At 43.5% G+C, this 27,330-nt stretch overlaps 1 protein-coding gene across 2 annotated transcripts; it reads left to right on the top strand.

Annotated features, from left to right (window-relative positions):
• Positions 1-27,330, top strand: LOC137872793 (TGF-beta receptor type-2-like). Of its 2 annotated transcripts, none has more exons than XM_068711244.1 (7): positions 1-58; positions 12,283-12,424; positions 13,313-13,506; positions 16,880-17,652; positions 18,415-18,556; positions 25,041-25,165; positions 26,067-27,330. In XM_068711244.1, exons 2-7 carry the CDS (start codon positions 12,294-12,296, stop codon positions 26,244-26,246), a joined length of 1,545 nt encoding a protein of 514 aa, XP_068567345.1. In that variant the 5' UTR covers positions 1-58; positions 12,283-12,293; the 3' UTR covers positions 26,247-27,330. The 2 variants fall into 2 exon arrangements, with proteins under 2 accessions (XP_068567345.1, XP_068567344.1); XM_068711243.1 differs by lacking the exon at positions 1-58 and adding an exon at positions 9,288-9,535.

Genomic DNA, 27,330 nt, shown 5'->3' on the forward strand with positions numbered 1-27,330 from the left:
ACCAGGTGCAGAACTAAACAGGAAAGATGGGATTTCAAAAGTAAAGACAGAGGGCCAGGTAAGGTTGGTTCTGATTTATATAATCTGTCAAACACTGCATCACTGCTTTGGTTTTGATTCAGTTTCTGGCCTTTTTAAATCACTGGAACATTATAAAAACGTGATACTGACAAACTATTACCTAATGTTTTTATCTTTTTGTGGGTTTTCTGGTGGAACATCTTAATCCCTTGGCCATATTTTCAGGGAGAGTGTTGTTCATCTGAAAAACATCATATTTCAGATTGGACCTCTTGATAAACTTCAAGCAAAAAAAAGGAGAGACACGAATGAATAAAAACTCTCGCAGATCTGAACGCTTAAATCTGATTTCCTGAAATATCTAAATCATGCCGGTGTCAGGAGAGGTGGTGGGAGCGCTCTGCAAGGAAATTCCTTGCAGCGAGAAAGCTGGCAGTCACTCTGTTTGGACAAGCACACTGGGAACCTGGCAAAGAAAAAAGAGGTGGTTGGCTCCAAAAGCAGGAGTGAACTTCATTAGATCTGATGAGTAAATGTGAAATTGATGTCTTTGTCCAAATAGAAAAATCTGTTTTATCTGGAAGCATCGATTCAACCTTGTTATCTGTAAATTGATTACCAATGTTGAATGCACTTATTGTAAGTCGCTTTGGATAAAAGCGTCTGCTAAATGACTGTAATGTAATGTAATGTAATGTAATGTAAATATGTGCTGCTTGTTTTCAGTGGAGAATATGTTATGATATTCCATCAGCAGCTTGTTCTGAGCCTCATTAGCTGCACTATATGGAACTGCAATACAGTGGCTGCACTGAACAAAGCCCACAATGGCTCTATTAGAGGAGGGATGTAATTTTCTTGTCATTTGCATGCTGTGTGGACGCAAAGGCTCCGAGGAAACATGCAGAGATTCAATCTCACTTTATGTCATGCACAGTTTGTTTTAAAAGGAAGAAATTGCAAGCAGGTTTTCCATGATCAAAGTCATCCACAAGAGCTGAGCTTCGCCTCAATTTCCATGGAGTGGCTGAAAATAAATGCATGTTCACAGTCACGGTAAATTTACAAACCGGCGAGGGAAAATGACTGCGCCGGGCCGAGGAAAAGCTCTTGGAATGAGGCGTTAAATTAAATCCATTGGCGTCACAGCAACGCATTTCAACTGCATCTCAAAATATTTGACATAGTTCTCGCTGGGCCAAGAGAATGACCAATGCTGGCTGAGAGTTTTTCGAGAGTGATAGTGAACACATTTGGACCACATTCACATACATGATGCAATTTCTGTAACACTTTATTTTATCTCACACAACATACAAACAATTAATAACTGCTTCATGTCACACTGTAATGTTGTTTTTAAGCAGGACATTTTAAAGTGTGTTTGTCAATAACTCAAATTTTATTTGAATGTGCACAAAAAGTGTGTAAAAATCACATATGGTTACGAGTGGTTATGTGGCCGACTATTTCTAGCTGAGGCGTAGTTTGTCCATTTTTCCGTCCATTTTTAAACTTAGTTTTCTGTACAGATTGAACAAACGAGATATAGCGTGCTAATGAAGGGGGGTGCTTGTACGCCATTTTTGGCCGGAGCCAGGCTAACTGTTTCCCCTTCAGTCTTAATGCTAAGCTAAGCTAACAGCCTGCTGGCTGTGGCTTAATATTTACGGTACAGACACAAGAGTGTAAATCCATCTTCTCATCTAACTCTCAGCAAGAAAATGAATAAGCACATATCCATACATGTCAAAGTATTCCTTTGATAAATATTTTAAAAGTCCTTATGCTCACGCAACACATTCTCACTCCCAGCTAGTCACCTACAGACGCTTGGTCAGTGGCCCCTTTAGCGTCATTTTTCAAGATGCAGGGTAATTTGATAGAAGCACAATAGTTTTGGCGCGTAGGGCCACTGATCAAGCTGCCGTATTTGATGGGTTGGCATACAAACTATTCCCTTTCACTTAAAAAAACCCAACTAAAAACATTCCTTTTCATTTTCCCATCTCTATCAATCTCTTTCACTCTCTCAAACGTAAACACAGAGTATATGGTTCCTCTATTGTCTGGCGCTGTTTACCACGCGGCCGCGGTTCAGCTCCTTGTCCTTATCAGTGTCGGGTCATGGTGGTATTTCCTGCCTGCAACAAGAGCAGAAGGTGGCACAGGATGAGTGCTGCTTCCTGTGCTGGCACACCCAACATGTACCCACTGGCCCCGAGCACCCAGCACTGGAGGGAGTGTTGGAGAGGAGCCTGTTAAGTCTCCCTCAATATACGGCGTTTATCGAATAACTCGTGTGAGGTGCAAGATAGCTGAGGAGTTCATTTGCATCTAATTTAATCTTTAATGGCGTTTGTGCGTACTGGACAACATGCAACGGAATGACAAAAAATAAAAAGAGGTGGCGAGGGATCTGAGCCCCGAGGTGGACTGAAACCCACTGCAGTGTTGGAAAATGAGACTAAGGCTTTGTAAGGCTGCAGGCTGCCTCGGTCATTAGAGGATGCGTTATATCAAAGAGTCAATCATTCCTGCTGATATTTTATCAAGTGAATATCCTTAAACCCCTTAAAAATTCCATTTTAGCACTGGTGGGTAAACAGCATCTGGGATGTTAGATCACAGGAAGCTTTACACAAATCTCTAATGATTCAGATGCTGCTGTTGGCTTCATCATCAGATATATATGTGATCAAAATGTCCACGCTGTCAGAGGGGGAACTTTGACTGGACAATATTTGATTTTAAATAAAAAGATTGTCAGCAAACCAACTCATTAGTTTAACTTTGCCTGTGATATTTGTAAATGTTGTTTTGATATCCTCAAATTTAGTGCTTTCATGTTTGTGTACCAATATCTCAAGAGACCCTGGAATGGCCCCTCTGGGTAGAGACGTGACATTAACATATCCGATTCTGAATGTTTATTACAAGTGGGTTTCTCGGGAAACCACGATCACTGGGCTCGCTCGCCGAACGTATTTGGAGTGTGGTCTGTTGCATGTCATTGAGCATTGGGTTTTTTTCCGCATGCATGCCCCTCCCCGCCCATCCCATCTTTGAGTTGCATCCCACAAAGAGACGACTGTGAATCGGTGGATGCTGTTTGTGTGTGACTGCCTCCAGTGAACAACTGGCATTTCAGTTCTAAAGCTTGGTGTTGGCAGCCTTTGCATTTACCGAGTTGAGGGCAGTATGAGCCACAGAAGTCTAATCTTATTACACGTTATCTTACAGCAACATGGACTCTTACATATAAACTCCTCTTGCAGACAACCTGAGCATTTTAACTTGTCACAGCAGGAAAACACAGTAATGACATTAACAATGTCTCAGTTCTATTCAAGTGCCCCAGTAAGTCATGGCAGTGTAACAATGAGCCAGCATGCACAATACCAGGATCCTGAAACTAAGGGAGCTAATGGAATTCAGCCATCATTTTGTTATGTGCACCTGTGCTTTTCTTACTGTGACATGTCAAAGTCACTTCCGTATTACCAGTGATGGAGGAAGTGTTGAGCTGTGTTTCACAAATTTCCTGGAGGAAACATCAGGCTCCACTGTGTTCACCTTCTAGGCGCTAATGTTTTGTTTTCTTTCTTGGCATGGCAGGTAGTGTGCAGTCGGTTTATCTGAGGGTTTTTGTTTTTGGGGGGGGGGGGGGCAGCTTCGGCTGCAGCTGGAAGGTAAAGTAAAGTACATTAAAATTAAAGTTGCAGGCCATAAAACATGTGATTCATCAGTTATATTAGATGATAATGATAATAATAATAACGGAGACTTGTAGCTTTGAAAAGAGCGATATAGCGGCTTCAGTTCCCCGTTGGAAAGGGCTGCCTGAGCGTTACCTATGCTTGCTTCAAAGCAACAAAACAGTAATTTCACCTTGCAACCAAACTAACTAGGCGTCCACAGCAGTACATTGCTTAGCTTTTGTGTGGGTACTCCTGTGTGCCTCTCTGAACTGGGAGAGGACCGCCATCTAAGTTACTAATACACCGACTATAAGGATATATGTGTACTGTGTATGTAGCAGCGTCATCATGCAGAAACCTACGTCAGGTCACGTGAGAAAAAACGCTTTTAGAAGGGCTTGAGAAAAAAAAAAAATTGATTTTAAAACATAGCTACTTTGACCAAAATGTGAATTTTCTGATTTGAATACATAAGGAACAACACTGGGAAGCTTCAGCATCAAAAACCTAAAAAGAAAACGCAATTATATATTCACCTCAAGACTGTACTTAATACTACATAGTTATTTTCCACCCCTGGTCATGTGTGACTGTGTCAAAGCGCGGTGATACGATACATACAGCGTTATGATTCACATGGCTTTCATTAATCCAGGGATTGCATGCAGTGCATATGTTTCCTTTTTAGTATGCATGTCATTCTTTGAGATACTGCGTTCGCTCCCTCACAGCAGAAAACACACACTTTGATTGAGTTTGTGTGTGTAACTGTATCTCCAGCCACATTATAGGGACTTCATACTGAAGCATTTAATCTGGGACAGGGCAACTAAATCTTCCCCCTCTTTGCTGAAATTGTCCGTTCCCTGTAATCAAGGTTTGGTGAATGGCATGACCATCATCGTCATCATCTTCTCTCTGCTCCCACCACAGAAATAGTTACAGGCTGAGGGACTGATGGCAGGACACAGGCTGAGGGCTTGTTTAACCCTACACTGCACAGACCGCAGCATGACACTTTGGATATCTGTTGTATTTCCACTGAAAAGGTTGACGTGTGGCTTAGTGCTCTAAGCAAAGAGATGGTTTTCAAACATTACAGAAAGCTGTTTTTGCTAGCCTGTTTGTTTCCTTTCCTCTTTTTTTCTGCTTTGTGGTCTTTTGAATTGAAGAGTTTGGGTTTGGTGAGAGTGCACTTTATATCTGAATACATAATGGTCAATATATAAGGCTTATACAGTCCAAGCATGTGTACAGATAAGAGGATCCCATGAGACCTTACTGCTGACACATCTCCCCACATGAGCCACACCAAGAAACAGGATGTTGTCTGTCACATGCTGTCAGCCGCAGCGTTTGCTCACGTGTTTGATTCCCCCCCTCCAATGTGTTGTCCTTTAAAACCAGCTTTGGCACAGTTTGGGACACCTATTAATATTCTGCCAGAGAACAATAGCCCTAAACATGTTGTGATACCAAAGGTTGTAACCTTCGGCGTGTTTAAGATAAACTTTCCCTTCCTTCACAGCGTCTGACTAATGCCGGGAGAAGAAGCCCGTTCACAGCGGTGGAAGATGAAAGAGAAAGGCTGTTGTTGTCCGAATGGGCTATTGCAACTTCCTTAGGTTTACCAATGGCACAGAGAAAACTCTGCCAATTCAATTTGTGTGTGTGTGTGTGTGTGTGTGTGTGTGTGTGTGTGTGTGTGTGTGTGTGTGTGAGTTATTGTGAATGACTCGATATGAGTGAGCACACAAAGCCACATGCAAGCCATGTCGAGGCAGATTTTCTCAGTTCTTTGCCCTTTGACTGAATTTGTGTGTGAGTGCGTGCGTTGAAGCAGGGGGTTGTGTTTAATAGCACTATCTTTCCTGTACACGGACCGGTTTCCTACACGCTTCTGTGGGTTTGACTCAAATGTGTTTGTATGCATGCTGTGTCACTCATAGCCCTCTTATGAGTTGCAGTTGTGAGATGAATGCTCGGGAGGATTTCAAACAAATTTTAGCCACCCATGCTGACGGTATGGCTCCAGGGTCAGGATGTCAGTTGGCCCACCACTTTGGTCCAAACTGAAATGTTTCAACAACAACTAGCCCAATGGATGGAGTCAGTTTTATGCTGACATTCATGGTGCCAAGGATGAATTCTTACGACTTTGGCGCTACCCTGACTTTTTGAAATTTTCTAGCACCCTTTCAATTTGTCCAATACTTTGCTTGATACCTGCAATGCTAAAGACATTCCCATCAGCATCAGCGCTACTTTGTGTTTAGTGCTAATTAGCATTTGTTAGCATGCTAACGCACTAAACCAACATCAGCTTTGTTAGCATTGTAAGTACGCTAACATTTGTTAGCTCAAAGCACTGCTGTGTCTAATACAGAAATGGATGGATGGAAAGTCAGACAGACCATTCTATCTTTACTCTTAACTTTCTATTACTACCTCGATTTCACCTTTCACTTCCTGCCCCCAACTACCCATCTTTCTTGTGATGGATGTGCATTCATCTTAAATCCTTAGAATAAAGTTGTGCTATCCTGCATCTTGTGTAGCGATACTGTAATACTGTGTGAGCTCTCCGGGGATGAAAGTGGTACCTGTATGATTGACGAGGCACATTCACCTGACAGATTGACATCCAAAAGAAGCACTGTAAGTTTTTTTTTTTTTTTTTCATATTCCGGGTGTGGAGGTGGGTCCCCTTAGTGATGTGCAGTGTAACTGAAGAAGGCATTTATTTTAAAATTACCTGATTGTTTTGTGCCACTATTCTCACAAGCAATTTGCAAGATGTATAACATTTGTCTCTGCTGTGCAGATACCGAGCTTGGGAGACTTCAAGAGCAATGTTTAGCAATGTTTTTCCTTTGGTGTGAGCTCTATTTGTGCAATTTATCCTGCAACCATGTCCTGATTGAAAGCGGTTCACATAGACAAACGGCGTGAGGTGGCTGGCTGGCAGTGGGCGCAGTGATCCAGCAGCTTGCTGACTTGCTTCTACAGCCAGCGGACCAATCATCAGCAAATCAGTGATCAACCCTTCTGAGTTGAGAGTGGATCTAAAAGGTACATTTCTAAATCAGTGGCCTTCAAGGTCACCTGGAGGGGCAGACTTCTTCTGTTAATGACTGTGGTTAAAATCCAGTGGGCATTGACTCCTTTACCCAGTTGAAAAAAATAAGATCATTAATCATAATCATAATCATATTTCACCTGCTTTAAAGCATCTTTAAAAGCAGATGCTGATTTGTTCTGACAAAATGTGGAGACACACTGACCTGTCAAACTGATACCAACAATTTCCTTTACCTTTTCCTTTTTATTTCAATTACCGCTTTCATATTTTGTGAGATGTTTATCTTTCCCTGGCTCCTTTTGCAACATAATATTTAAAAAAAATAAGGTCTGCAATACTATAAATAAGGTGAATAAACCTGCTTTATAATTAGTTCTTTTCATTTCTCATGTGTAATCTAAAGCTCAGCACTTTCATTTTACAGTAACCTGTAAAAAGGGCAAAACACAAGCATCCCTTGTGCTACCGTATAATTTTAGGTACTAAGAACAGGGTGTGCATGAATCTCCTACAGTAGGAAGACTGTAGTGCCATGCAGCTTCAAACTAAAACGATAATCTTCTTTTTAAACAGAACATCTTAACATATAATCTAAAAACACTCTGGTGGACTTATTGTCCAGGTAAAATGTCATAAGAATGGGAGCTGAAATAATACATTCACTGTTTTTAACTGCAATTCAGCGTCTTTCTAACTTTCCAATACTTGCCTCAGCTCTGACTGATTCATTATTCCTATGCATCATCTCCTTTTGTGGCACACCTCAAGTTGACACCTCAAGTTGACACGTGCGGGAGAGAGATCTTATATGAAATAGACATACAATATATGCATATAATACTGTGTGTGGGAGGGACACTGCAGGCGTGTTGCCACGTTTCTTCCTACAGAGATGCAGAGAACTGGTGCAAAGAGACTTGACATCCACTTTGTAATGTGTCGCATACGGCGCTTGTTTGCCACCGGTGTTATCTCGAGGCATGCCTCCAGAGATTTGTCATCAGCTCGCTCTGTTTACCTTTCCACTTGACCCAAGCAGTTTACAGGAACGCCAAGCACCTGCTATTGAGCATAATACCACTCAGGATGTTTGCCTGCCGCTTGTTTATCTGTGTTTGTGCATTCAGGTGGGGGAGGGGAGGGGGATGTTCAAAGGCAAAGGAACACTGGGAGACTTGTGCAGGGGGAAAGCTAAAAGTAACAGTGAAAGAGGCACATGAAGTAACACTAAAAAAAGGATCATGTTTAAATACGCCTGGGCACACGGGGGTGACGTGTGCTTCCTGTTGAACTGAGGTAGATGAAGTTTATAAAGGCGTTTGTTTGGGTGTTGTGGTCAGTGAGCAGGATGTTGTGACCCTCTGGGAGCCCACATGTACTGAGGTCAGTGGGGAACGGCCGGTTTGGGCTCACGGCGCTGTCGGGTCTCCACCTTGTGGCTTGGACCCCATCTTGCAGTGTTGAACGGCTGCCTGGCATGCAGTATCGAGCAAACAAGTGCACACCCACGCAGAGCCAAAAGTAAAATGGGGTCAGTAAAATGGGCTAAAAAACTCCACCAAAGCCTATATTTAAGCCTAAATTTGTTTACATTTTGGCCAGTTGGCATTATTAAAAGTATACAGAATTAGCTATTTTCAGTTCCTGTTTAAAATGTACCAATGGATGCACACACTACTATCACTGGATTACTTTGATTCTGAAGAAAACAAAATGTTACGAGTCTCAGGCAACTTCTGAGGTGACGAGGAGCGTCTTATACACTCAAACAGACTCACCGAGCAAAGGAGTTGAAATCCGGAGGAGTAAGAAGGAGTAGGCGTCCTGTGTGGAGAGTCATAAGCTACGGGGTCACAGGGTCAGGACTGAAACCTGACATCACAGCTCAAGTATGCAGAGCTTAAAACACATGTCGGCAAAGCCCCGGCAATAGTTGGGTAATATATGGGTGTTAGAGTGGACTTAACCTCTGTGTGTCTTCAATAAAAAAAATGTAAAAAACGAGAGCTATGGAGTGACTCTCACCACTTCTCATGTCATCTCTGATTAACTGTGAGTCTGGAACCTCTACAGAAAAACAGGGTTCAATGTAATTTAGTGACTTGGAATGGACACCTACATGTGTAGAAGACTTAGATTAAATGTGAGCAGGATCCCTGCAGTTTTCTTTTGAGAGATGACGGCTCTAAATAAGATCTGTAGACAGTGTGCCCGCTTTGAAGTAAATCATTGAGTTTACATACGCTTGTAGCCTATAGGTGAAGCTTCTGGTTAAGCTATTTTAGAACATGTCATTTTAAGTCTTGCTCTGCAGGGTTTCAGCCTCTTAATGACATGGTTCAAGACTGTGTGAGCCACACGAGCATGACTGAGAAGTAGAAGAAGAAGAAGAGAGAGAAAAAAAAATCTGTCCAACCCCTCTGAAGATTTCCTGTTTCATGAAAGTGCACATACTGTGTGAGTCATATAGGGCAAGTCCTGCCTGGTGTGTTTACTCTGCTGCTTCTACCCGGAGTCGTAGAGGCGTTTATTTAATTTTTTTGGAGTGGGTGAAGCAACAGGCGGACCGAAGAGAGTCCGCGGACTCTGGATATTAACCCGGTGTCAAAGGCTTCGGCTAATTCATGCGAAAGAGGGGAGTGTACAGTCTGTGTCTCAATGGAGCTACTTCGGTTTTCCGCTTTTTGGTGTGGAGCGATACTCTTCGGTAGTATTCAGCTCGAGGAGGCGGGTGAGTTGAACTTTTTACGCCGAGAGAAGTTGTCAAAGGAGCGGCTGCGTTGTGTCACAGCTGCGGGGTGATTAGTGGAGCGCCAATGACGCGTCAGGAGCGCTATTAAGTGCTTTAATTTGGGATTATATGATAAATTATACTCACTGTCGTTTACACGGGTGTTTTTAACGGGCCTGTGGTACACTTTACTTTACAAATAGTCAAATTAATTTAATTAAAAACAACAGAAACTCCAAAAGTGCGAAAGTTATCGAGGCTTAATTAAGTGCCTCATTTATTCAACAAGCCTTTTTTCGTTCTTGCAAAGCACGTTTGCTATTCCTGTGTCCTACTGACATAAGAAGTAAATACATTTCTGTTTACACCGCTAACCTTTAATGTGTTAGCCTAGCTGTTCACTGTGAATGCTACATTATTTGAGGGCATCACCTGTCATAAGTCACAGCCTTTAAAGCCACAGATGTGTTGTCTCCATCTTTGTATGTGCAGCCACATTGCTAACAGCAGGTCCAGCAGCCCCCCTGAGGAAGACAGCGTTTTACCTTCATCTGTCTCAGACTCAGTCCCGGCGGCACCAAGTGGCTTTGGCTGCTCCTTAATCCTCTTTTCCCCCCTCTCTGCAATTATATGTAGCCCTGGGTGACAATTACTAGCATTCATCCCTTCCATTGCCCGCCCCCCTTGGGTTTAAATGACATGCTCTTTCAGAGGAGTTGCTCTAATGATATAATTACTCCGGCTCAACCACCTTCCCACCACCAGCACTCAGGGATGGACTATCCCCTCTGTGCTGACTTACTTCAAAACACCCCGGCAAACCCGCCAGGCAGAGTTTTAAATTGCCCTGTCAAGAAGTTTAGTCTGGAGTTCAAGTGTAATATTTTGATGTTTTTATTTGTGTGGGAGTCTCCCGGTGAAGACGAGGCCAGAAAAGCAATACCCGTCTGCAATATCCTGCTAGGATTCCTGTGAAAGTATCTCAATCCGGCACAGGAACGGGTCGACGTACACTGCTCTAGATATGCTGCTCTTCCGCACTGCAGGTTGTACAGTATTTCTGCTGCAGGTCTAACACCACCCTGCAGATTTGGGTCAAAATTATACAGTAGGCTTTTTGTGCGAGAGCTTTTCGCACATGCACAGCACCTTTCTCTCGAGACGGTGTGAAGTCGGGGGCGGAACGGATGCTGGACAGACTGCTGGACAGACTTCTTCGCTGTCTGCTTTCACTTACCCTCGAAAAACGTCTTGCGTTGTGGTCATGTGATCAAAGTCTTGTCAGGGCCATCGTTACACAAATGGCTACACGTTTCAGATGCATTGCGCACGATGCTTCATTATGGGGGTGATCTTTAAACTACAGAGGGTATATGTTAACCTACTTTCTGTCTCAGTTTGGTCACAAGCTGCGCATCAACGAACAGGTTTGACTTCCTGTGCACTTGGAGTCGGCGTACAGTCGACGTGTGGCTATGTGTTTTTGCTGTCACAAAACATGTCAGCACTCTGTCACATGTTTCTCCTCTTCCTCTGTTTTTTTGCCATTTGGCAGATTTGATTTCGGTTTTTCTTTCAGAACCCTTAAGATCTGAAAAGAGTACAGTCTTTGTCTTTCACTCTCTCCCACTCTGTTTACTCAATAGACTCTCAGCGAGCGGCCTAACTTCATCATACCACTTGAGTCCACATTGTGTGCACTTGTACAAACGCCCCACAAAATCCTCCGTGAGACACATTTTTTCTTGATGATGCTTCAACATTCACTGGTGCTAGATTGATCCTGGGGAAATTGGAATATTCTCTTTTAGGATCATTTCCAACTCTTAAAGCCACAAGATCCACTTTCCTCTCGTACTTTTGTGTGGCTGAGAGGACTCCCTCGAGCAAAAGGAATAAATCGGAGAAGTCGGGAGATATTGTTCACCTTTCCCGCTGCTCTGTCTCTCCTTTCTGTGCCAAACAGCGGTATGCTGCCTGACACATTTTTATCATTAAAAGCCTCTCAATGAAAGGACTGCGGTCAGAGAGTTTCTGTACTAATACAAACACTCGCCAACACGTACACACATCCCTTTCTGTCTCTCTCCAAACACAAAGAGACAGCAATACATAATGCCGTCCCCCCTGTTTTTTTGATCTTTTTGAACACCTCTCTAGATGGGGCGCCGACTCATCGGTGGGACAAATCAGAGACTCCTCAGCGAGGAGATGCATCCGTGTTTCCTTTTGTTTGTTGTTCTTGCCTGTCTGGCAGTTGTCTCCTTAGATGATTATCAAACCCACAGGCACTCATCACACAATCCCGTCTGTCTCACTGATACGGGTCTGCCTGCCGGTAGTCAAGTCTGAACAAGACCAAAGGAGGTGGATGCCACCGTGCGCTGCTCTTATTGTTCCGACTTCAGAGGGGAAAATCTAGCCACCCCCCCCCCCCCTCCCCCAGGATGAAATAGTTTGGATTTTCCAGTGGTTTGGTTGAATATCTGCATCTACTTATCATCAAATTCCAAAAGACTCCCACCCTTTAATTAGATTTGAACTTTTTCATGCTGATAAGTATGAACAGTACCTGAGTGGTCTGTTTGTCCTTTTTAATGTCAAATGCTGCCTAGTCAACCCAATACCATAAAAGAAAATGAGCTTGAGTCTGTTTTTTGTTTTTACAGAGCCCACTGAACCTTTTTTGTGTACCCAACTCACCGTCTTTCCTCTCTCAGTTCTCCTCTTTTTTTTTTTTTCAACAGAAGCCTATATAATGAAGCCACGAAGGCTGTGTAAGTTCTGTGATGAGCAGCCCACCAGCTGCACAGGTAAAGGGAGCTGCAAGGCGAACTGTGACATCACGTCCATCTGCCTCAACGACGAAGATGTGTGTGTCAGTATCTGGTAAGTAGCCACTCATCTAAACTCACATTTCTCTACGAATCAAAGCCGGGGTTATGAAAGTGGTTTTAGTTGAGTCTAGTTAAAGTGAAAGGAGCATTTAACATGATCCACCTCTTGGGTCACTGTACGGGTACAAACAAAGACATGAGGAAATAAGGGCACAATAGATGCTCTTTTAATAATCAAATCGTCCTCTCTTCATTTCCTCCCTGGAGCCCTGAAATGTTTTTCTTTATTTGACGTTTTCCTTTGAACACTTTGTCAGTCAGCGTTCTGAAGACCGTCGGCTGGATCACAACAGCACACGAGCCCGTAAACATGCATCATTCAGCAGCGAATCCAACTCGGAACGTGAGAAGCAGCAGGAGGCAGATTTGTGCCGGCATTAAAAGCTGAAAGCCGTGCCACTGTTTCTCATTATATTGCCGATGTTGTTGGGCGTTCTCTGAGCTGAGGTCAGCAGAAAGCTAATGGCACATGGACAGCAGTACCTCTTTGAAATGCTCTTCTTAACTGCACTGCCAACGCTGCCCAGCAGGGAAGCAACACTTAGATGTGTGTATTTGTGCGTGTTCAGGGTTTTCCTTGTTTCCTGTTTGTAATGGTATTTGAAGAATCTCGCCGTTCGCGAATGTGACCCCTGTATTGGAGTAATTTACATATTGCTGAGACCATGGACTGCTGCAAGAGACAAACATCCCATTTACAGTTCCCACTTTATCACTGTACTGCTTAAAAATCGCAATATTTGCACAACTGCAGACCTGCCATCATTGCCTTGTTACACAATAGTACATATATCTGAAAAGGGGACTTTATTGCCAAAACATTGAGCAAAGACAGTCCAGTAAATGGCAGTATTTTCTTTGTCCTTTTTCTCTTTCCAAGGAGAAGGAAAGATGATGACAATGTCACCATTGATACAGTCTGCCACAGCCGATCTCAGAAGCTGCATGGCCTGGTCCTGGAGGATTACAACAACAGCAAGTGTGAGATGAAAGAACGAAAGGGCATGGACTCACAGTTCTTTATCTGTTCCTGCTCTGAGGATGAATGCAACGATCACATCTTCTTCAACTCCTGTAAGTTAATACACAATTATTTTGTCCACTAATCCTTTGTTTTTAAACACTCTTGAGCCTAGTGAGTTTCTTAAACCAATGTATTTTCTTTTCGATTGTGCCTTTTAAGATAATATAATTGTGATCTGGTAAAATCCATAGTGCACCGGACACACCACATTAAAGGGGCCATATCATGCTCATTTTCAGGTTCATACTTGTATTTTGGGTTTCTACTAGAACATGTTTTCATGCTTTTGTTGTTTAAAAAAACCACAATTTTTCTCATACTGTCTGTTTGAATATACCTGTAATTACTGTCGGTCTGAAACACTCCGTTTTAGGGCCCGTCTCTTTAAGCCCTCCCTCCGAAAAAGTCCTGCTCTGATTGGCTTGCGAGAAAAATATGGCGCATCTTTGCAAAGGTAGTTTTCAAGCCTTCCTGAGATTAAATGAATACTTGAATCCGTTAAATATGGAGCTACAGCAACTTAGCATAAAGACTTTAGCATGTGACGCTAGCTTAGCTAAGCCAAATAGCTGCTGGCTGGCCTTCCATTGAACAGACAGACATGAGAGTCATTTCCCTTTTCTCATTTAACACAAAGAAAATTTGTGTATTTCCCACAATTGACTCATACTCCTGTAAGTAGTACAACGTTACATAAGTTCCTTATTGTGTCCATCTCTTTCGCATTCCTCAACAGTGAAGCAATAGTCCAGTAACACTGTTTTATGTATGCAAAGATGGGACTCCTTGGTGCTTACATCTGTACAGCATAACATGGTAACGTCATAGTCCTGGCAGGCCTAATGTTATAATGCCAGTTTCTCTCAGCTTGTCATGTAAGGCGTCATGCATGAATGCAAACACGTGTGCACTGTAGTGCTCTCCAGATACATGATTACAAACAGGTTTGGGAGACATTAGCTTGTAGACTCCAGTTACAACACTGGCCCCGGAATCAGATGTATTTTGACTACAGCATCCAGGCAATAATAACACAGAGGTACACTTCTGAGACCTGGCTGTGCACAGAGAGCCAAATTGAAAGCATCTGCCCAGTCCAAACCACGTAATGGAAATACATTCCTCTACCGTCGAGAATGTCTGTGCACTGTCTGTGACTAACATGAGACGGTGTAGTAATAAAGGAGCTCCAGCTAAAAACTACAAAGGGACAATGCCAGTAAATTAGGGAGAATGTACTACTTCCTCCTCTAGTGACCAGTGTCCCAATGTACAAACAGTTTTTCTGACTAAGCCTTCACTTACTCTTTTTCCCATAACTGAGGGATACATTTAGGAAAGCCGTTACTTAAGAAACAGGAAAGACTTAGTTGTTTGTCACATACCAGTTGAAATACCTCAGAGTTGCCACGGTAACGGTGAACCCTCTTTGCACACCATGCGCTGCCCTGACGAGTGGGCCGAGGGTGTTTTTAACAGAACCAGAAACACATTGACGAAAACTATTGGAAATGGCAAGAAGAATACAAAAGGAAAACCAATGTGAGAACATGATGTTGGCTGTAGTTAGCTTAGCTTAGCATAAAGTACTGAAACGGTGAAATGGCTTTGTTCAAAGGTAAAAGAGTCCATCTGCCGGTACAAAAATATCAATTAACGGTTTCTCCATGGGGCTATGTGCCAACGGGAGCAATGATTTTCTGGTTTCTGAAGTCACTGAGCTTTATTTTGTTGGAGATTTTGTTACATTTGGACACAGCCAGGCTAGCAGTTTCCCTCTGTTTCCAGTCTTTATGCTAAGCTAATTGCCTCCTGTCTCAAACAACTTATTAAACTGACAAATAAGGGGTTTTTAACAATCTTCTCTGAAGAAGGAAAACTATTTCTTTTAATAGTTCCTTAACTTTACAAACATTGTTTCGGTGCAAAAACATTCAACTTAAGGAAATTCTTAAATTCAGGGCGTTGAACCAGCTGGTGAAAGCCTCGCAATCCCCCAAATTTATGATTAAGATTAAGGTATTGCCATTCATAGAAGATTCTTCATTCACAGTGGAGTCATGCGAGACAGTTTCTTGAGTTTTCTTCAAGAATTCGAGGTAACACGGGGTGAATAATTGATATTGAAATGGTCATTTTGGGGCTGAAGTATTCCTTTAAGTGAGGGTTTTGGCCAAAGCAGAGAGAGTCCGAGGGGCACAGTGACAGGTTTGTTGCAAGAAATAGTTTCTCACTCTACGAAAATAAAAACAAACTGCTGGCTGGGGCCATGTTGAGGATTTCAGACATGTGGTTTCCTGTTTAGAGAAAAAAACGAGAGGGATTGACTGGCTAGTCCGCTAGATGCCTTCCCCTTTCGTCGTCCTCCCTTATTTCAGGCCGACTCTGCTCCTCACATCTTCACTTCCCTCTAAAATGAAAATCAGTTCTTAAGCAAAATAGGAAAAATGTGAGCATATTTTTGCTTTGAAGCTATTCCTGTCTCACCGTAGTAGCTGCTAATTGTAAAATATTTAGGAAAGTTGTGTGGCAGGCAGTTTAGCAACTAGACAATATAAATGATTTAAATTTAGAACTCATCAAACTGTGGACCAATTGGGGTTTTTCTTGTTTAGTATGTTGTGTCTGGTGATATAGTTTTTACAGGTCTGTTTATGACTGCTGCTTCAAAAACTGGAGCATGAACACAGCACAAGCATAAACTTTCACTGTTAGCCAAAAGCGTAGCAGCTCCCAGACACACAAATTATAAGAATACTATAAAGAGACACAATATGTGGTGGACAGGGTCAGGGCCCAGACGCTAACTTTAGCTTTGTGATGCTTATAGACATTCCACTGGGACGGCTCAGGTTCCTCTGCTGCTCTGAGATTATTACTTTACTCTTACATAAGATGCTGTTACGGAGACAGTTTGAGATGGATTGCTTTTGTATTTTGGGAGACAGATTGTTTAATAGTAATGCTTATTCTGTAAAAAGCACAAGTGGAAAATCTCACACTCTTTGAAACCTATTTTGAACTATAACCATTGTGGTTGACAAAATAACCTCCGTATGGTTGCTGTTCTGGAGCTTTTGATCACATCGCATGATCTTGATCAGCAGGTGGAGTTTGCCCAGTGGTCTTTTTTTAAAGAATGTCACATATTAAGATCATGTGATAAATTGAAAAGAGCAAATTCTGAGCTACAAAACAGAGATTATTTTTTTAAACTGTCTGTTTCACCTCCATCACTTGTTTTGGGGAACTTGGAAGCAGAACAATAAATCTGTAAACTCAACACTGACAAATTATCACTTGTGTATCACACATGTTGCAGCAGAGTTGTGGGATGATTCTTTGTTGGTTTGTTCTTCAAAGTCGTCTATAGAAATGTGAGCGTCTTCATCATCTTAATCCCTTTGGCTTTGCTTCCTTCAGACATGGATTCCCAGGTGGTGGCGGTCATCTTGGTGAGCCTGGTGCCTCTGCTGGTTATGGCCGTCGTCGTCGTCACTTCCTTCTACTGCTATCGGGTCTACCGCCAGCGGCAAGCCAGCTCCAAGCGCAAGAGGGGTCGCCGGGACTTCAGCGACGCTCATGCCATCATGATAGACGACGAGGGCTCGGACAGCAGCTCCACGCACGCCAACAACCTCAACCACAACACGGAGCTGCTGCCCATCGAGCTGGACGTCCAGGTCGGGAAAGGACGCTTCGCAGAAGTTTACAAAGCCAAGCTGAAGCAGGGCTCCTCGGTCAGCGAGGAGCAGGGCTTCGAGACGGTGGCCGTCAAGATCTTCCAGTACGAGGAGTACGCCTCCTGGAAGAACGAGAAGGACATTTTCTCGGACGCAGACCTGAGACACGACAACGTGCTTCACTTCCTGACGGCAGAGGACAGAAAGGCACAGAGGCAGTGCTGGCTGATCACGGCCTACCAGCCACGAGGGAACCTCCAAGAGTTCTTGATTCACCACGTCGTCAGCTGGCACGACCTGTGGCTGCTGGGGGGTTCGCTGGCGCGCGGGGTGGCGCACCTTCACAGTGACCACACCACCTGCGGTCGCTACAAGGTGCCTATCACGCACCGGGACATTAAGAGCTCCAACATACTGGTAAAAAGCGACCTGACCTGCTGCCTGTGTGACTTCGGCCTCGCCCTCCGCCTGGACAATGCTCTGTCTGTGGATGAGCTAGCCAACAGTGGGCAGGTAAAGCCCTATAATCTTTAATTTAGGGGGTTTATTTGGTTTTACTGTGCTTTTAATCCCCTCAGATATTAAAAAAATAATCCTCTCCTGTTCTAATTTGCGCTGGCGGCCCAGACACAGGCCATTCCAAGCCCTGCCATATCTCAAACAGAGCCGAGCGATCAATCAAACTTTTCATCTCTGGCCCTCATCACACCCTCTCTAAATATTTGGCACCCTCTATATCTTGGCCCCAGATGGATAGCGCTGATGGAAATCATGTTGTAAGTGTTCTGAGGTGGTCGGTCTGTAATAGTCGCAAGAAAAACAAGCTTGATTGATTCTTGATAGACTCATTACGCTGATGTAATAGGCCGGAGTCATATTAGTCTCTGTAGTGAAAATGACTCATAATAAAAAAGGGCCTCTCCTCATGCTGCGCAGCACACCTAATGCGTTGTAAAGCCCTTAATGCATTTCGAGGAAACGCCGGTGAACACAATTTCCAAGGTGGTAATTAATGCGAAGACAAGAGATGTGTTGTTGAGCTCAGAGCTACCTTTTTGTTTTTCCAATTATTTTCTACATCGAGCATGTTTTGATTGAGATAAATATGATGTGATGACTTACTACGGCACACAATTCCCCCCCCCCCCCCCCCCGCCACATAGATAACTCTCTAAGAAGCACTACGTAGCTGGGCTTTTTCAGCTGAACAACTCCTCTGTGGCATCGTGGATTTCAGTGACATGGGAATCTTTTTTCACCCCCGTCTTTTCTCAGGTGGGCACAGCCAGGTACATGGCCCCAGAGGTCTTGGAGTCCAGAATCAACCTGGAAAACATTGAGTCTTTCAAACAGGCCGATGTTTACTCCATGGCTCTTGTACTGTGGGAGATCATCTCCAGGTGCAACGCAATTGGAGGTAAGATCTCATCAGACACTCATGTTTGTAGAATGAAGTGCTGCTGGTATTGTCTCTTCTAAATGTCAAACTATTCCTTTAATTCTATTCAACTCGACTGCCTAGAGCACCCTCCTCTGAGTGATCAATTGTGTTTTGTGGACTCCTGCTTTAAACCTGATACAGTAGCATGGTACCCTCACTGTGCACACAGTAAGCATCATATGTGACCTTTAGTTAATAATAGATATAACCAATTTTCCCCCGGTAAATTAGAGATTAACCCAAGCCGCTGAATCTAAAGGAAATCCATAGAAGCACTGATTGATTGATGAAATCCCCTATGAAGCCTGTAAATATCCTCAGAAATACTAAAAGAAAAATTGATTGCCCTCCAAGGAAAACGAGCCCGTTGACGGCTCTACCAATCACGGAGCTCGCTGACCAACTCCAAGTTCACCTACCAGATGTGTAACACTGCGCCAGGACTTGGGCGTGTGTCTCCCGCGACCCATTTATCACTGTGGGAACAAAATCCGAAAGTGTCAAATGCACAATCCATCTCGTTGAAGTCTCAAGGATCAGCCTTCACTTTACTAATGTACCGTTACTTGTGTTTGTCATTCTGTAGCGAAAACAAGGCCAGGATATGTGCAAATAATAGAAATGGGCGATTATCTGAAGGCAAAAACCACAGGGCAGTATTTCATGTCGACATTCGAGTCGTTTGTTTTCACTTCCTGTTGGTGTCTCTGTGGTCCAGTTTGTTTCTGTGTCTGCTCCCGTCTCCATTGTGTCACAGCGGTGATTGAAAGCCGGGTTCGGGCATGAGCGCTTCTACTTTGCCGTTTTCCTGTTTTGCCCCCACGACCACCCCTGTGGGGGGGCCCTCCTTAAAGTGTATCGCACAGTTACGCTGCCCAAGAGGGCTCTGAAGAGAAAACATGACAGAGGGACCCACAGTCCCCCTCTGCTTTTCTTTCCCAGCAGCAGGAATATATGTGCCCTTTGGGTACACCTTTTTGAAAAGAAAATAGACTATTTCCTGTTTTGCAAAGAACACGGCCCCCGCGGCACACTGTTCTTAGGCTAAAGTTGTAAATATGGATGTCTCCTTTCTATGAGGATGTTTTGCAGCTAGTGTCTCTCGAGAGCGGACCAGACAGGATACATGGTGGTAGAGATGGACTAAACGAATCCAGGCGGAGTTGGTGTGGCTTCTCGTGGTTTCCTCCTGAGGGATTTCAGGGACAACAGCTTTATTCATCCGACTCATCCTCCTCCGTTCATTTATTTCATTCCCTTACTTTACATTTATTGAGATCTAGACAAACAGAAACACTGTACACGGCAGCAAACATTATTTAAGACCCAGTTTAAATGTTCTTCTGAGTGTCCCTGCCCATAAAACTTCAGCTCTGTGTCTCGACATTTTTCTGTCTCTTTCTTCCTACCCCTGGGCAGGTGAGGCAGCCGTTAATCACCCTCCCACTGCACCGAAACGCTGCAGACAGCCATCCAGCGTTACTCATGCCGGCAAAGACAGACTGGGAGGACAGCCGAGCGTAGATTTACTGGAGGGTGGTGGAAGCAGAGGGGTACCCGTCCCACCGCTCTACCAGAATAGTGACAAAAGATAGAAGCAGCTGGAATAGCTCATGTGTTTCTCTCCATATCTCTATCCACTATCCGCCTACTCCCTGAGACAGAGGGGTGAAATCTGTAGTTCATTAAGCCCAAAACCAGGCTTGGGGAGTAACGGATTAATGGGATGGCGTAAGTCTCTCACACGCGCCTGTATAAACGAGGCGCTCAATCTAGCAACACCGTAAATTACATTTGATATAACACATAATCATATTTTCCCCATTTTTTTCGACATTCGGTACAGCCCTAGAAATTTGCATATAGGTTAATTTGATTTGCTTGAATGGGTTCAGCTGCTGCTCCACATTATAATCCAGTAACACTAATTTGCCAAATGATTTGAGTCCTTGGATGATGGCTGCATTGACAGCTGACAGAACTTTCACTGTTGTTCTGCTTTACATACAAAATGTCTCTTTTCTCTTGTTTTTATTTGCATATTTGCTATTGAGGTAATCCAAAAGTAACAGAAGGTAATCAGATTATATCACTTTTATATTTTGATACTTGGATTAGGGTACTGGTTACTTATTTAACAGGTGATTGTATCAGATAATGTTTTAAAAGTTACCCTCTCAAACCTTGGCCAAAGCCCAAGGAGTCGTTCTCATGTGGAAAGGTTCAAATGTTGCACAAACACAGCCGGCCTGCTGACTTGATAGAGGAAGGTAGAAAGAAGAAGCTGCGTAAATGAGATGCAGTAATTTGGTTTTGCTTCACTGGCAGCTTAAAAAAAAAAAACGTGGGTCGTATGCTGGCAGAGATGTGGTATTGATTCTGCACTCGAAGCACCATGAGAGTAAAGCTGCTGTGAGTTTCCCGCTGCTGGCCTCTTGTTTTTTCCCGAAGTTGCCAAGTTGTCCCTGGAGGTCGGTGAGTCACTAATGACACCCTGAGAACTCCTCAGCCTCCTTTGAGACAAAATATGAACACCAGAGCACACAGACAGAGATTCAGAGTGACACGTCCCTGGGCATCATCATACCGGCTGGGGATGAAGCCCCGGTTCCCTCTGGTCTCCGCTGCCACCTGCCCCGTGTGTGTCTGTGGAAGACAGATGTCTGATCAGCGCTCTGCGTCTCAGTGGCAGGCAGCCACGTAGCCACTCTGTCACAGTTCCCGGGGCCGCGGTCTGATCCGAGATCTGCCAGGCGAGAAGAATACAGCCGTCTGTCGACAGCGCCAGTCAGCCAGCCATGAGCCACGAGCCACTCTGCTTTCTTTATCTTCCAAGAGTACGGAGACAGAGTGAGAGAGAAACGGAGATCAACACACCTCGCAGAGAAGGAAAAAAGCTGGATTCAAGGCTCAGGCCTTTTCTTTTTCTTTTCTTTTTTTTATCTCTGCCTCTGTTCCCCAAAATGTCTCTCCTATATAATTTAGCTGGTCCAGATTTAGGTCTTGGAAAGACTATGTACCTCGGACGGGTGGAGCCGCGTATGGGGAATAATAGTGTAGTGATGTTGAATGTGGAGCTGCAGACGGAGAAATGCCTTCGGTCCCTAGAGGGAGAGGTTGGGCTAGACGGCGAAGAGGAGAGGTTAAGGCAGCTGCTCTCCAGATGTCAGAACATCACCTCCTCCAGGACCGGAGGGCCTGATGGTCCTGTGTGTGTGGGGTGGTGGCATGATCCACATTTGAGGACAATTTCAAGAATATCAAACCACTTCATTGTGGATGAATCGGGGACAAAATGTGTATTCCCAATTAGAATTTCACCGAGGTTGCGTCCAGCACGAGCTGAAATAGTTGTCGCCTTTAATGGGTTTAGGTGAAGGCGAGGGCATGTATAGTTAATGGTAGGGTAAGCATCCAGGCTAAGTCGATGCCATATGTTCGAACGTAAGCTCTGCTAACGCGTAATGCACATACATCTGTACTAAATGACTTTAACAACCTGTGAGTTACACAAAACAAGTGTCGCAGCCACCGCAGCCTAATGAAAGCCAGCAGAGGCTGCTGGGAGTGAATTAGTCAGGCTGTTGTTGCAGACTCACACAGACTTTTGGGAAACAGACAATGTTGTTGTGATCACATTAGTAATTTATTTCCTGGCAAACTCTGTGCCGATGTGTTTCATTTCTTTTCTGCATTATTGATGTGTGACAGGATTTCTGTTATTTATTTCAATATTTATGCTTTGTTGAGTGGACAGAAGGGCAGCAGAATATAAATATCAGATGCTGGTGTGGCTATAGCTTGCTCTCAACTTTGTTGTAATCATTTAGGATGGTTTGTGTTTGTGTTTTTTTTTTTTTGGTTTGCTAGTGCAGTTTGACCCTTGATATCTAGACCTTTTAGAGCCATAATCAAAGCAGCATCAGTGCAGCATGTGACCACTCCCTGAAAGAAGCCATATAGCCATTAGCTGTGGAAACATGGCTGTACCGTCATAGAGTTCCTCACATAGTAGCTAAATTTAACAGAATTTCTTTTGGCTGCAGATCCCCAGACAGTTCCTACAGGCATGGCTGACGACTGGCACGGAGAGTAGACATTTAGGGTGGTTTATGTGCTTGCTTTGCAAAATTCACATCACTACATGTCAGCTGTCGTGGGAGACGTAGTGTAAGTTCCTCATTGTTACTGAGCTCAACTTGTTATATTGCTTCGCAGAAATCTTGTCAATATGCACTGTGTGACTTTTGCAAACCGCAGCATCCCTGGCTCTCCCTGTGTTGTGTTTTTCAATAGTTTTTGCTTGTTGAGAGTTTAATTTAACGTTTGCCTCAAAAAAAAAAAAAAACCTTTTCCTTTTTAGAGCCGGATTGGCCAATATTTCCATCCTGGAATACACACTTTTGTTTGCACAGCAAAATGCTCGGTAGTATGATTCATATATTTTGGGCCCATTGTTTGGAGATGAACACGTAAACACGTTTGCCCAAAGTGGATTTTTCAGTCCAGAACACAGTTAAACACTCGCTCTGAGCTGTCAAAACTAAATATGGACTGACGGTTGGGTGTGTTTATGTTTTACCAAACCAGAGCTGAACAAAAAAAAAGATGTTTCAGCCTCTGAAAAGAGTCCTCTGTTGCAACAGTCTGCGTCCCAGAAGCCTCCGATTCCTGTCTGTGGGCGTTATAACTTCCTGTGAGCCTCTTTAACATGTTTTAAAAGGGTGAAATGAGACTGTCATCTGGTTCATCCTACTGAGAAGTGGAAGGTCTATAGTAGTAGTCTGCACTTTTTCAAACAGTTGTATGTATTTTTTTAATATAGATTCACCTATGACAGATGTGCACCGTGCTTTTCATTCAGTTTATGTTTGCAGCGTGTGCGTATTTAGAGCCAAGTATAATCCACCGGCTAAATGCACAATCAGTGACTGTGATTGCCTTGTATGTGTATTCTTTGAGTATTTGAGAGCTCAAAGGGGGCGTGTCCAGCTTTTAAAAAAAGAAATGATAACTGACAAAGCAACAGGAGCAGGTTCTACTGAAATAAAATGTAGATGCGATATCCAAATCAAGTCAAATACTCCAAGTTGCAGTAGACTAATAGACCCTTTACACAGCAGCCATTTTGACATGCCGTGGCAGGGAAAGCACAGGTGAAATTGATCAAATTAATTATGGTCCCATTCTATTTAGTATGTTCCAGTGAGCCAGCTTGCACAACACCAGCAGCCTGGCCCACCTGAATGGAACAGGGCTGTAATTAATGTCAGTCATTACACCTGTGTTTACCCTGCTATGACACTAAACAGCAGCTACAGCGCTTCACTGTAACAAGTTTCACTGTTACACTGCACATTTGTTTTCGATTCCCTCCATCACTGTGAGTCATTAGTTACACAAGTCTGACTTCTTGAGTAAAAACTGGTCATTGAGAGTTATTGTGCAACAACACGGCTCATTTCACTTGGCCGTGTTTAAGCTCGCAGTTAAAGTAACAATGTACCACAATTGATGTACTCTAGAAGTACATATCTGTCTTTCTAAAGGGGGGTTATGTAAGGTATCCATTCTGACATTATTGCAACACATGTGAGGGAACAACAAAAGCTTTCAGAGCCGTGTAAAATAAAGAAGTGGAAATTGTGTAATCTGTTTCTGTTTGAAGGCATATTTTCTGTCTTTGTAAAGGCGTCCTCCGCTGTTTCATGTCCTGGTCGTCTTTTAATTATTGAAAATCCACTTGAACTGTTCCCTTCAACATTCTTCACACGGCCTTGTGCCTCATAAGGCTTTTCCTTATCTCTGTGGATTCACTGAAACCTGTGTTTTCTTTGTACGAGCCTTCCGCGCTTCAAAGCTATTTTTTTGAATTAGTTGTTTAACTCGAAGGATGCATTCGATTCATGCATTTTCTTTGGAAACTCTTGACCCACCGTTTCCAGGCGATATCCTCCCCGCCGGTTGCTTTGAAATCTTGGCCCGAGTAAACTCGACTGGTAAATTGCTTTTGACGAGCACTCTGGATTATGTTGTGTAAGAGAGCGCTGACACAAAGCAAGAGCTGCGTTGGTGAGATACTTTAAGCCCGTTGAAAAAAGTGATAATAATAAGTGTGTCTCTTCAGCAAATCTTCCCCTCGGCCCCTCTATCAGCAGCACAGGATTCTTTAGTTGTTTGTGCTGCTTCGGTGCTATTTAAAGTTTGCAACCTGCGGTTTTAATTTTGAGCGCACAGTGAATTCTTTGAATGGCGGTTGTTGTTGTTGTTGTTGTTGTTGATGTGTGCGCTGTGGGGCTCTGCCATCTGATCTCGTCTCTCTATTCAACAGAGCTGTATCTTTCACTAGATGGGAATCCGTCTCAAAGTGTATTGCTTGTATAAAACAACCAATGCTCACCTGTGTGATAAGGTCACAGGCTCATTTTTCTATATTTTGTGTGTGTGTGCGTGTGCGCAGAGGTGAAAGAGTACGAGCCACCCTTTGGGAACCTGAGGGAACACCCGTGTGTAGAGAGCATGAAAGACAGCGTCCTCCGAGACAAAGGAAGACCTGAGATTCCCGACAGCTGGATCAACCACACAGTAAGCCTTTTGTTTTCACGGTACCTGAAGACCTCTCTCTGTAGTTCAAGGGAGGAGTGGTGTGGAAGGGTATTCAGTTGGTTGCAGTCTGCCTCCCCACCACTAGAAGCCACTAAATCCTACACACTAGACCTTTGTAAAATAGTCTCATCCAGTACTTCCATATTTCTTAAATGAAGCGGTATAAAAGCCGAAGCAGAACAGGTCTACGCATTAATGTCATATAAATGTGTGGAAAGCAGGAATGATAGCAACACAAACGGATATGTTTGTGTTGTTGGTTAGTTTAGACACAGTACGTATTTTGACAATTTTGCTCAAGCAGTGCCTCTTTTTTATCACAGTAAAAGTACCCTGTTGAGTTTTTTGACCTCCATATTCCTGCCCAGGGTTTCACACAGCAGGGAAGAAGCCTGCAAGCTAGTAAACACAGATGTAAACAAACACACAGTTTAGAAGATGTAAAGAATTGGATTTGTAAGTGTTTCACGAGGAAGTAAAAGCACTCAACACATTTGTTAGACCTCAAGGACACAAACAATGTGTTTTGCTGTTAACACTAAATGTAAACATAACTTTTGTTTTGTTTTATAAGAAAACTCCACAGGGCACCTTTAAGCTTAATTGTGTACTTTGTGGCATTTCTGTTTAGTATTGTGAAAGGCAGTCTCCTAATTATTTCCATTTAAACAAATTGAATGTTAAATGAGCATTAAAACCTTAATGAATGAAGGAAGGATTTATTGCACGCCAGCTGCTTTAGTTAGACCCAGATTGACACGCATAAATACGCGTGAACGTTGGTCGCTTCAACTCGAGGTGATGATATTCTGTCTGTCAGGCTCGCCCCGGGTCTGTATTATTGACTGATTGTATCTGGGCTCCACTGCTCCCCGTGCAGGGCATCCAGATGGTGTGCGCCTCCATAGACGAATGCTGGGACCACGATCCGGAGGCCCGCCTGACAGCCCAGTGTGTTGCCGAGCGCTTCAGCGACATGGAGTACCTGGACAAGCTGTCGGATCGCTCCGACTCAGAGGAGAAGATCCCCGAGGAAATCTTGATGGTAGATGAGAAGTAGAGCTCAGCAGAAACGCTGCCCCCACCGGGGCGGCAGAGGAATTACAGCCGAGCAGCTGGGGGAGAGAGAGAGAGAGAGAGAGAGAGAGAGAGAGAGAGAGAGAGAGAGAGAGAGAGAGAGAGAGAGAGAGAGAGAGAGAGAGAGAGAGAGAGAGAGAGAGAGAGAGAGAGAGAGAAACTTCCAGTGGATGCCATGGCCGCTATGGGTTCGTCAGAAATGGGTGACTGAGGAGCAAACTGGAAAATCACATGAAACAGAACTGATACCAGAGATGGACTTCATATACAGATCAGAACCAGCATGACTATAAACCAGCGACTGGTTGATTTGTTTTCTTCTACATGCTTCAAAGACTGGATCAAGTTATAAACAAACAAGCTTTTTTAACCAAATGCTATTTGCACTTTATCAATATCTATGCACATCAAAGGATATATATTCAGTGTCGTTTTTATTTTTATTTATCTGACAATACATTTCAGGTATAGGAAATAAAGGGACAGCTTGTATTTCGAAAAGAGGGTAAAAGGGACCAATGTAATATATTAAGACAGGTAATAACTCTAATAGCCCCCTTTATAGTTTCTTGACTGCACACTTAAACGTTTTCCAAGGTGGCGTGGTGGCCTTGGATATACAGTATGTCTGTGGGACGGTATTCAAGGTGCACGTATCATTTCCCACAGCAAAGAAAAGTAAAAGCCATCCAAGGCAGAGATCTGCAGGGAAAGCTGGTGATGTATCTCAAGGACTATGATTTGTGAAATAAAGAAATTTAGCCTGAAAGGAAAATAAAGTGTGTGTGTGTGTGTGTGTGTGTGTGTGTGTGTGTGTGTGTGTGTGTGTGTGTGTGTGTGTGTGTGTGTGTGTGTGTGTGTGTGTGTGTGTGTGTGTGTGTGTGTGTGTGTGTGTGAGAGAGAGAGAGAGAACAGGAAGTTCCAGCTTGCTGCCTATGTATATGCTATAAAAGCTGAACTAGACATTATGTGATAGAAAGGGGAATTCTGTCGCCTCTGATTCTGATCTATATCAAAGTCTTTTTTTGTATAATATTGTAAAGCCATAATTAAAAGTGTTACAGGTC

This window comes from Cebidichthys violaceus, unplaced genomic scaffold, assembly GCF_023349555.1.
Source record: "Cebidichthys violaceus isolate CVI_PGR_0920_01 unplaced genomic scaffold, fCebVio1.0.p SCAF_16, whole genome shotgun sequence".
Taxonomy (NCBI): domain Eukaryota; kingdom Metazoa; phylum Chordata; class Actinopteri; order Perciformes; family Stichaeidae; genus Cebidichthys; species Cebidichthys violaceus.